The 12,236-nt window shown below is 42.4% G+C and overlaps 1 protein-coding gene across 2 annotated transcripts in view; it reads right to left on the reverse strand.

Annotated features, from left to right (window-relative positions):
• The window catches only part of EIF2B3 (eukaryotic translation initiation factor 2B subunit gamma), a 133,472-nt gene that overhangs the window by 85,773 nt on the left and 35,463 nt on the right, over positions 1–12,236 (reverse strand). For both annotated transcript variants that reach the window (XR_012646633.1, XM_075003285.1), the window contains exon 5: positions 9,021–9,132. Coding sequence is in view for 1 of the 2 variants with exons in the window: in XM_075003285.1 (XP_074859386.1) it covers positions 9,021–9,132 (112 nt within the window). In the remaining variant the exon portion in view is untranslated. The remainder of the gene's footprint in view (positions 1–9,020; positions 9,133–12,236) is intronic.

The following is a 12,236-nucleotide window of genomic DNA, read 5'->3' on the forward strand; positions in this document are numbered from 1 at the left end:
TCCACTGGGCCAGTGATCCCTCCTGAAGGAGGGAATAAGCCTGATTCGGCCTGATCTGTTCGAGACAATCCACGTTGACTATTACTGATTGTCCCATTATGCAGGGGGTGAGGAACTGATTTTGGGTCGGCGGCCACTGAACCCTAGAAAAATCAGCTGGGGGACACGTGCAAGTGAGAAGCGAAATAGAAAGAAACTAAAATCATCACCGATGTGGCCCCCAACTGACAGACAGAAAAGACATTCAGCTCACTACCCTCACGTTCCGCGCAGGCTGCTCACAGCAAGCGGCAGGCCAGATTTGGGCAGCAGGCCAGTTCCTCACCCTCTCTTTCATCCTTCATTGTTGAACAGTTTGCTCCAGTGTCTCTCTAGCTCTCCATGTCAGGCTGCTTTGTGTATATTTTCCCAGGTCACCTCTGTTGCCTTTAAAACAGCAGTCCCGTGTTTGCCCTTCCCCAGCACCTGGGGCCATTAGCACTTAGGAGCTGCCACAGTGGGCCAGGCATGGCCCATCCTGTCCCGTGTCCTGTCTTCAACAGTGAGTCATTCCAGAACTTCAATTAGCGTGCAGAGAACAGGGCAATCGTGGGGTGACCCAGTCACATCTTCCATTCACAGGTTTAGAAAGTCAGAAGGAGGCTCAGGGTCACTCTGAGGAAGAGGTTATGGCCCTGATCATGTTGGCCATTGTGAGACCAATCCACATGGATGTATCTGGTTCTTTTCTGAACCTTTGATACTTATGGTCATCACTCCATCCAAGGGCAATGACCTCCCCAAGTTACTGGTTGAACCTCCCTAACCCAGACTTGCCTTGCTGGTCAACACCCTTAATCCAGCATCACCATTGGAGACCCCATGGAAACACTCATGGGGACAAACCAGAGGGCTGAGGCCAGAAGCCTGGGTGGACCAGGCAGCCAGGAGAACGCAAGGACCCTGGAGGCAAATGGAGCTGTCAGAGGAAGGCAGGGAAGTCAGCGGAAGGGCTTCCCCTGGTCCAGCAAGTTCCCTGGTTCACGAAAGGTCAGGTCCTGGGAACACAGGACCAGGGACGTTCAACCTCTGTTGCTGGAAAACAATCTTCTTCTTGTCCGTATAACCCTGCACCCGCCTAACGTCATCATGTGACCCGCCTGTATTGTGTGAAAAGGAGAATAACACTTCCCCATTCACTTTTTCCACACCATTCAGGATTTTACAGGCCTCTGTCAGACCCCCCCTGCACTGCCCTGCATCAATCTGCAGAATGCACCTGGGCCATTATCCTCAACTGGGAGGAGAGATGAGAACAGCACCTGTGCCCCCGACTCCTTCCCCCTTTGTTCCCAGTGACCCACAGTCACTACTGACATGGAGGTGGAGAGAAGTGAAGAACACATAATGCAAATACGTCAAGTCTCTGAAATATCTAATTCTATGACGCAGGGCTAGTAAGGCAAGAGGATTCAAAGGGCCGTCTGAAAAACAGAGCTTCACAGTGTAGTCAGATTCACTCACTGCTCAGAGAGTTTGATGCAGGACACAAAAGGATGAGCGTAACTGGAACTCTGACTCTCTCTTGCTTTTCACTGTTTTGGATCCAAATGCTGGAGTTTATTAAGGCCCATCAGCTACAGTTTTAGATTTGGGTAACTAAACTTAGGCTCCTAAATGCTTATTTAGGCAACTAAATAACTGGTTAGATTTTCGGAAGTGCCACCCACCCCCCAGCTCTCACTGCTCTCAACTCGACAACCTGGATTTCTTCCTGAGGAAAGAATTTCAAGATGACCAGTCAGCAAAATACTAGCGGATATTATTGTCCAAGGTTTCAATGTATGTAAGTTAGGCTTGAAATGCCCAATCATGGATGGCACAGTGCTCTGCATTGCCATTTAGGAGACCCAGATTGTGACCATCTCTTGAACGCCAGCTGGGCAAAAGCACAAATACACTGAGATGAAGCACTTCTGATTCTGCCACTGGGAAATGCCTCATACCATCGAAAAGAGACCTCCTGGACCATTTAAGAAGAGAATGTGTGACCTAAAAAGGAACCTCCATCTAAGCTTGTAAACAGCAGAACAACAAGAAGTCCTGTGGCACCTTATAGACTAACAGATATTTTGGAGCATAAGCATGAGTGATGCATCATCTGATGAAACAGGTCTTTGCCAAAGAAAGCTTATGCTCCAAAATACTTGTTAGTCTATAAGGTGCCACAGGACTTCTTGATGTTCTCGAAGATACAGACTAACATGGCTACCTCTCTGAAACTAAACAGGAGAAGTATCTGAAGGCATGGGGAATTTTCCAGACAAGACAAAAATGCAGCGGACATGCTGTCTTTAGAAAAAGATCAGTGTTTTTTACTCCATCCACTGGCAGATCTCCTGCAGGGGGCAAATCTTAGCAAGAGAAGGGGAAAAATCTGCTATTTTCTTCATTTCTCATGCAATGCCAGATACTGCCGGCATAGTTCTGTTTTGGGCAAATGACACAATGGCTATTCAACAGGGAATTGAGCATGTTAGCCTGAATGGGTGGACTCATTTCAAAAGACACATCATTACCGTAAATAAAACAGAATGTGCACTTTGTAAGTGCCTCAGACACACATAGCTAACTTCACACAAGCTAACTGTGTACTCTGATCCTTGCCATTGTGGATTTTTGGGGTCTAGGTTTTGCACTGTTAAGAACAAACCATTCACGGGCTAGAGCCCCAACAGACAACACAGTAGGTGTAGCTGTTGGCAGTTTCTTCAATTAAATGTTTGCTAATTTTAACACAAGATCCCTATTCTGTATCCCTGAGTTCCACTGTATCTGAGATCAGTGACTACACTTAAGAAAGCTTGACCCTAAAGAACTCTCTTTCTTAATGTGTGATAGATGAATGGTGCTTTGCAAAAATTTCACAGGTATTTCCCTCCTGCCATGCCAGTTGAAAACCCTTCTGTTAGGCATGACGTTAGGGAATTTAAAAAAAAAGATACAGACTAGTAAGATAACTACAAGCCTGAATTCTAGCCACGTTTAGGACTCAGGACCTCAGCACCAAGGAGAACTGGACATTTTAACTCGAGAGTTTTATATGCCTCATTTTACCCTTGTTTTACTTTAAATTAGGTGGTTTTTTTTTTCTTCCCCTGCATTCCTGTCTGATCTGCATCATGGAGTTCCATAATTCACTGATGAGTAACACGTCTACCATGTGGTAACGGAGAATCTGACAGCATTCGGACAGGTATAGATAACACCTCTGACCTTTGACTCCGTGCTGTGTACCATCCCAAAAGCACAATAATGCTTGCGTGCCTCTATTACTTACTACTTATTTCAGGAACGTAGTCCACAAACTGAGATCCCCAGATTTCAGCAGTTGCTTTGTTCCACAACACCAAATATACTCTGTGCATCAAAATATAAGCCCAAAGAGAAAACATTTAACATTTTTGTGTCTTTTCTCAAAGTGTTCATAGGAGCAGCTGCATGGATTAGAGTTAATATACCATAAAAACCAACAGGAAAGATGGGGAAGCTTCCCATTTAACCCGTGAAATACTCTAACTCATTCCTTTACTGAAGGCAGCAGACACAGTACTGAACATTTTAAGATTTCAAGAGCTTCGTTTAAAATAAACTAAATATTGAAGTTTGAAAACTAGATCAGACCCCTGGTGGAGTAATGACTGGAATCAGTGTAAGTGTTGTTTAGACGCTAATGGGATATGCTCACACAATACATATGACTCGGCACGTGCCTTCTAAAATGTCTAAGCAACACAATTCCTTGCTCTTCTGGAAACCCTAACTAATAAAACAAATGCTGGTTTAAAACTAAGAGATATTCACCATTACATGGACCAATGACAGTTCAGCACAAATTCAGTAACAACGAGAAACCAAAAACCAAATCTCTCTTTTTTGGTCTGGCATTATTTAGGATGCTAGTTGTAATCACATAATAAAATGAAATTAATCGTCAAGCTTTCTTCTAGCTGCACATTATAAATGCAAATATTTCCAGATTCCATACTTAAATCCCTGAACACTATTTATATCTGTCTGCAATTCAGCTACCTGGCAGCAGGCATGCGCCTTGTTTCAGAAATAAAGGAAGGGTATTTCCAAAACACACCTATATCTATATCAGTCAATAACATACATGTATTCTCCAAAACACGGAGCTCAACAGTCACTAAAAGACTTTTGGTGTATATATGTGTTTGCAGTAGAAACGCAAAAGAAAAGAGTACAGAGCTAAAGGGAAAAATGTCATGTTTCCCAATTATTTTTACTGGGCTCCTGTAATACAAAAATATGTCAGTCAGTGAAGCTGGAGACGATAACCATCCCCAGTATATTTTCAGCAAAGAGCAAACTAAAGTTAAGCAAGTTTAAAAGTATAATAAAAATGCAGACTTGATGCAAAAAATGTCTTCTCACTGATGGCAGTTATACTTAATGAACTGAGAAATGTCTCAACAGGCAAGGACAAGCTACAGAAAGTCCCCTTGAGAACATCAGTTCCCTACCAGTGGATGATACAGGAGCTAATCTGCCAATATTCTGTTGAACTATTCAGCAACATAGTCATTTGTAAAGCAATGTGATTAAAGCCATACCAAGGTTTTTAATATGTCATTCTGAAAATTTAGTATGTAAAAATAGCAGCTTTTCATTCTGTAGACCTGGTCTCCTGATTTAATTCAAAGCCTGTTCTCTTTACTTTCCCAGCAAAAACATCACCACACTTCAACTGCTGTTAGCACTAAGGAGCAAGTGCGGTTCTGAGAAAGGGAGAAGGATTCTTTTGAGCTCATGCATCACCAACAGGATCATGAAAAACTGATTTCAAATCAGAAAACATTCCTTGTCCGTGGGGCATGAGAAGAAACAAACCTGTTTGATTTTTGGATGTCAGTTATAGAAAAATCTGATTTAAAAACTGCAGAAATCTAAAGTTCCTGAAAAGACAAATATCAACTTGCCCATTGTTCTTAAAAAGCAATTTTCAGAGCAGAACCATACCATTAAACTGCTTTCCACAATGTTTGCAAATAGACTTTTTTAAAGAAAATTTTAACCCTGAAGCCTTCCAATTTTACCAACACATGAGAACCAACAGTGACAAAGTAATGTAACACATTTTACCTAACAGGAGTCACATCATACCCAACAGGAGTCACTATGTTTGTGTATCTCTCTCTCTCTCTCTCATGGTGTTAACTTTGAGGATAAAAGGCAGATCAGCAAGTAATGCTAACTCATGCATCTGACGAAGCAGCTCTTTGCCCACGAAAGCTCATGCTCCAAAATATCTGTTAGTCTATAAGGTGCCACAAGACTTCTTGTTGTTCTTGAAGCTACAGACTAACACAGCTCCCTCTCCGATAGCGTCATGGAATGTTTCACAAAGATTACGTCCTGACTGGAGCACAGCTACTCACACCAGAAAGAGTCAAAAACAACAAGAAGTCCTGTGGCACCTTATAGACTGACATATTTTGGAGCATCAGCTTTCGTGGGTACAGACCCGTTTCATCAGAAACAGTGACTAACAAGCCTACAAGACCCCCTGATTTAAAACTAATTAGCAGAAAGCAGGTGGGATCTTGTGGCAGTACAAGAGAAACAACATGTACCAGTGCTCTTTCGGGACTCCCGTTAGGCACCTGGCGCAGAATCAACTTTTTCCTATTAGCAGGTCTTTAAAGTGAGGCTACGCCATTAATCTGTAGCCTCACAATGTGTGGGGGAAGGGAAGACAAAAGTTCTCTGATGCCACCTCCCCTGACACCTTTTGCATTTAAAATAAAAAGACCTTAGAAACAAGCCTGAAGTTTCACTCCAGAGTTAGTCCCGTAATTACTACACACATTTACATAGGAGGTATTCTTTTCTGTCTGAAGCACATGAGGTAATGAGTAGCTGAGACTGTCTTGGTGATTTATTAGCATATCCTCTAGGAGAATCACAGCCCATAGCCTTGCACAGATGGAACACCCACGAAGACAGATGGTTTATTAGGGATGGCTCATACTGAAACAAAAGGAAATGCTCTAAATTTAGACCTGCTCCAACAGGTGTCTTTTACTGTCTTACTTTGTGTGACCATAAATGTCGATGGTGGGGCAAACAATTCCCTGTCCCTAGTAATCTCTCTGAAAACAAATGCAGCAGCTTCCTCTTTTGAAGGGGGGAAAAAAAGCCCATGGAATTCTCATTATGTTCTCAATCCTGTGGTCTGCAAAGCCCCAAGTCACAGAGATGGACCTGCTGAATCAGGCTTCTCCACAGTATTTCCTTCGTCCTTATGCCTCATTTCTCAGCTATTTACCACAATTCACCTAGTGAAGGGCCCACAGAGTTTGTTTCTGTAAGGCCCTATTACCCAAGCAGGAAATCACCTCCTTAAAAATTCCCTCCCTATCAGCATTGCTCTCTGTAGGTGCTCTCAACAAATCTGCTTACCTACCCCACCCTGACGTTTTGTCACTTATCTACAAACAGGGCAGAACACGGTTACCTGACCCTGCCTTGTGTTTGCTTCTGATGGGAAGTATTGTTCAAGAGATTGGGGATACTAGAAACAGGCAAACAAGATGCTTTGTCAAAATGTGGCTTGATGTTTTCACAGTTGAAGAACCACCATTTAGAATCATCTAGAATCATGGAAGCACAGCTTAACTTTGTGAATAACAATGACTACCTGCAGCTATAAGAAAGTGAACACTGCTCCCAAGAAAGCATATGCCAGACGGAACAGCAGAACATCAGGGAGTAAACTAAGTCACTTGGTCAACTTTTGCTTCTCCTCAAAAATGTTTCATTCTGCAGCATTGTAGTTACAGTTGAACCCCTCTGGATCAGCAGCCAATGAACATTTAACAAAACAGGTATTTGGGAGAGCCTGCATGTCCTCCTTTCCCGTTGCCCTTTCACGGCAACAAATGGCTTGAAATCAAGAGCTAGGGAAAAGACAGAAGGTTGAACAAAGGAGTTTCTGGGATATTTTGATTTGTTTTCTTTTGAATAAGAATTCTACAGCTTTGGCTGTTTTGGTAGAGGATCTTCCCACCTGCAACAGGGGGATGCCAAGTTCCTTTGTCCAGTTCTTGCCGCAGATCTAGATTTTTGCCCTGGGTGGAACAGGAAGAAGTTAATGAGGTTCTAACAACTTCTCCTGGCGCAACAGTGTAAAAGAAAATTCACCCTCCTTTCTTCCCTCCCAAACACAAACCAGAAATGAAAAGCAAACTCAGTACTGAGAGCATTCTCCTTGAGGGTTTTTAAGCTGTTTTGTGTTGGGTTTTTTTCTTTTTATATGACAACCACGCAACAAGGGCACCATGACTTTCCAAAGTCTTGGAGAAAGAAATCTATTTCATTTTCTAGAAGAATGAAATGTGCCTGGAAATTCTTCTTTCAACACGAGACCAAGAAAAGTCCAAAGAACAAGACGTGATCCACACAATAGAGCCTCGCTGAGGAGGGTGACCTACAAAGGGAATTAAGTTTGGATACAGACCCTTTTCCTGCTTTACTGTGAGGTTCACAAGAGGCTTCAAAAGGTATTTTATTTAAATGTGTGCTTGTTTCTCCACGAAGAAAGTCAAGCTTTGAGCAAGTTAGCTTCAGAGCAGGTCTAGACAACACAGTGATTAACATCATTAGCTGACAGCATTTTGTCTCAGAGTTCCTTCTGCGGCTACCCACCTTGAATTACATCCCTGGGAAATGTAAGGAAAAGTCTCTTCCTAACTACGCTGTTTGATTTAAAATTTCTCAAAGAGGGAAGAATACACAAAACACGGTTGGCCACTGTGGAGTAGTGCAGACAACACAACAGAGTGACGCTGGTTATTCAATATACAGTGCTGTCCCCTCTGAGTGAGTACTGACTGAACCCTAACTTCAGAATGGTGGTCCAGAATGCCAGGTGGCCGGAAGTGCCCTCTACAGTATGGGGCATGGAACCAAGGTATTGGCCACTTGTTCATTCCAAGCAGCATACGCTACATTTACTTCCAACTACCCCAGCGGAGTGCTGTGAAGCTTAAAACCCGGTTTTCTCCAAAACAATGATGGTCTTCTCTTAGCAGATCTTCTCGCTATACACTTGTAGTCACGTGTGCTAACCAGAGTAACGAAAGTAAGTTTTTATTCCTTTTCTTCCACCTGCACAGCACAGGAAGACAGATACGTAGAGGCCAACCCAGCTTGCACATCACCAATACCACTGTTACATTCCAATCAGTGGCACTTGTGAAAAATTTGCTAAAGGCAAAGAGCTTGAATTGATGTCCCTGAGGTCTACAAAGATGAATACTGAGTAATTCTCATGCAAGAAGTTAATTTAAGTGAACTAACAGAGTAAAAGTCTACTGCAAGATAAATCTGTAAAATCAATCATAGGGTCAACTGAAATCACATATGTTACAGCCACTGCTTAGCTGCCGTATCATAAACGCCTGTAAATACAACGACAAAAATATGTGGAAAAGCTGCAGAGAACAAAAGCTGCAATATACTTTCTTAGCCCCACAGAAAACTACCAGTGTTGGTTCATTAATAATCTAAGTCACAGAACTCAACCTAACAGCAAGCATGTCAGTCGGGAGCCAACTGTAATAATTCTGTGCCCTCTGTGGATAATCAGTGAGACAATTTTTTTTTAATTTACATGAAGGGATTCATTACAAAGTACTGAATTTAAATTACATCTAAATTTAGCCACACCAGCTTTTCTTAAGGAATGGCTCTTTCACTCAGCCCCTTCTCCTCCCCTGTTCTTTTTCAGGATATTCCTCTGTTCTTACCGACCAAGGACGCCAGCCGGCTCTAAGCGCAAAACAGCAAAATGCTTCTCGTTAACACTGCCATTTGTGGGCACCACCTAGCATGCATCAGGAAAAGTTCCTTTGCCCCTCTTCTTAACCCAATTCGCCTTTCTCCATCAACCCAAGCCCCAATTTTTTCCTCCTCTCCAGACTACATTTCCATTAAAAGGACCCCAAAGAGCTTACTTCTGAAGGAGGGACCTCTTAATGACAAGTTCTTCATCCAAGTCAGCTTCATTAGCCATGAAGAGCAACCGCTTTCCTGTCTCATCCACTCCAATGAAGTCACGCTGCTCCACTGAAGTAGAAAATTAAACATAAACCTTTTTATAATGGTATCTTAATGGAATCCAGGACAACAAGAGGAATTGGTCAATTTGCCCCCAGACTTCAAAATACATGAACATAAGCATCAATTAACCCATCAAGTCTAAGAATCTGCATTAATGCTCAGTCCCAGACCCTTACTCAGCCTAGCAAACAGAGTAGCAGCTCACGAAGTTCTAGAACATGGCCCTGGAAACCACCTGCATCTTTAATATGAAGCTGTCTGCACATTTGGCACCAAGTCCCAGCATGCAACGCTCTACCTTGATTGAGCTAATGGATACTTCATTCCCCTCTTTATTAGAGCTTCAATTTGCACTAAAAAAAATCCATGGTAATTAATAGCTTAAGAGCTATTAAGAGCCAGCTCCTCCTTTTCCATCATAAATCTCTCTGCCTTTCTCATATCTCAATTTGCTGACGAGGAGAGGATTAGGAACTTCAGTCAAGACTTTGCAATTAATATTCTATTTGTTACTAACAATGCATGTAAGAAAAATCTAAGCTATGCACACCACAGCTCAAGACTTCTGCTACTTGGGCGCTGAGGACACATGCTGGTTTAAAAGGGACACCCACTCCAAGGGACACCCACTGTTCATGTATCTATTGTGTTAATTCCTCTCTAGTGTAATGCTATTGAAACAACAGGTTGATGACTTCGTCCAAGCACTACATGCACTGATGGCAAAACGTCAGTCTCTGTGGACTGCGGGGAGGAGGTGGCGTGTGACAGAACCACTTCTAAAAAGCTCAGGGGACCTGTTCTAAAGCCAGCTGGAAGAGGATGCCACTTGCCAACGAGTTCGGAATGCAACACAACTTTGGCAGAACCCACAAACTATTCCCTTACCCTGAAAGCATAGGAGTATCTGCAATGGTATGATTTTGACACAAACTTTTCTTTTTCTTCCCATCACTGGTCTTTTTAGCCACATATTGGCATAATATTATGCCCAGTTCTTAAAACTCACACCACTCATGGGAGAAATTAATGCCTCAGGAGAATTTCCTTTTGGTCTTCTTTATTTCCCAGCCAAATTGTATTTTAACCTCACTTTTCGCCCTTTGCTTTCTTCCTATTTGCATCTGAATAGCTGCCATAGTGACAGACACCACCAAAATAAGATCAGTATGCAGCTGTTGAAAGCTTCCCCCCAGCAGACTTTGATTCAAGGGATCAAATTAGCTCCCGTCAGAAGCTTCCCTCTCAAATTAATTATAAAACTAAGGAGCCCCAAAAACAGCCTGAACACATAATTGTGTTTAATTTTTCACATCGTTAGGATCAAGCTCCCCAGCTTACAAATTCTTGAGGGTAGTGACTCTATTCATTCTAGGCAGCAAATCAAGCTACAAGCCATGGTCCAAATTCTCAGCAGAGATAAATGAATCCCTGTTCCACCTAACCTTTTGAAATCCTTGTTTGTACCTTCTTACAGAAGAATAATGACCAGTTTCTTAATAAGGGCATCATGCTTCTTAAATTACAGCCAGGTCCTAAGCCACCGTCTCGCCTACTGTATCTTTATGTCTGTACAGCAAAGAGCCTGTCTACAATAAAACACGTAACCAGGATTAAAGCAAGATTGTGCAAACTGGCTGTGGCCAAACAATTCTCCTCTTCCCTGTGTGGACAGAGGTAAAAAATGCACAATCATGTTAGCAAACCATGTTTTATCCCTAAGAAAAAATCTAAATAAAAATGTGCTTTTCTATGCACAGGCAAGAGATAGGGCTATTTTTGTACCACAGACCAGGCAAAATGCATCATCAAAGCTATGGCGGGGGGGTGGGGGGGGAGAGACAGTTCTGAAATGAATTGACATGAACAGGCAGGGAGCACACACCTTAATTAGTCCCTAAAGGAAAGGAAAGGAAAGGAAAGGAAAGGAAAGGAAAGGGGGAAGAGAACGTGCGGTAAAAGCAACTTAAAGATCACCCAGAAAGGGGAAAAAAGGGACTTGCTCCCTGTTCTGTATTTCATATTGGATAAAGAAGACATGAAAGGCTTTTTCTCCAATTAAAACAAAACAAAGATAGAAATCCAGGCTCTGCCTACTGTTGGGGACAACATAACAAGAGAGGGTGAAAGCTGAGCACTTCACAGGGTGGGGAAAAACAAGTTTTAATCACATTTCTAAATTTTTGTTTTTAACTCCAGTGTCTACTGGGCATTTAGGAAAAAAGCGTCTTTGTTAAAAATTCAGCACTCCTGCCCCTTTTGATTCAGTGCAGGAGCTTACAGGAGGCCCTCCCATAACACCACAGATGGCCATCAGTCACATTCCTAAATTCTTGAAGAAAAGAAAAACAAGCAAGGAAGAACCAACTTCTCCCCCTCAGCCCTTTCAGAGCTGCTTTATACCTATAAGGTCAAACAAGTACTCTGACACCCTTTGCTTGGGACTGACTAAGGGAGGAGAATGGATCCGAGACACAGAGCCCAGGACAATAAGAGAGAGGACCGATGCAGAGGAAGGGAAAGGTTTAAGACATGGTATGCATGTATGGCAAGCATGGGCGTCACTCATTTGACAGTCTCAAACAAAAGATATCTGATATATTTGGCACACCCGTTGGCTCAATGCACAGAGATAAGAATTTACTCACTCAACACCTTCATATTAGGGTTTGCTCTCAACCTATGAGAGTTACTTTCAGGTCCCCAGGCTCCTACCAGATTTCCATTGCTTAGGACTGTTTCCTAGATGTTAATGTCAGAGGTGACCATTCTGATGACTAACTTAACTTCCTACATAAAAAGCCAAAAAACTTCAGCCAGCACCTGCTGCAGTGACTCCATAATTTCTGTGATTTTAGTTGACTTATTATTGAACTAGCACATACATTTTAGAAAGATATAAAGATGCACAAGAATTACTAAATGAGGTCAGTGGTTTAGCACATTAACTAATACTTCTGTTTAAAGCCCACTACCATGGCAAAAAATTCATCCCAATTCCACCTAAATAGTTTATTTCAAAACTGTTCTCTCCAGCAGACGTATTAAAAATCTAGAGAGCAATGAAATGATAGAAAACGTCCCAGAAGGAATAACTACCATCCTGGGCT

This window comes from Carettochelys insculpta, chromosome 9 (assembly GCF_033958435.1).
Source record: "Carettochelys insculpta isolate YL-2023 chromosome 9, ASM3395843v1, whole genome shotgun sequence".
NCBI lineage: Eukaryota > Metazoa > Chordata > Testudines > Carettochelyidae > Carettochelys > Carettochelys insculpta.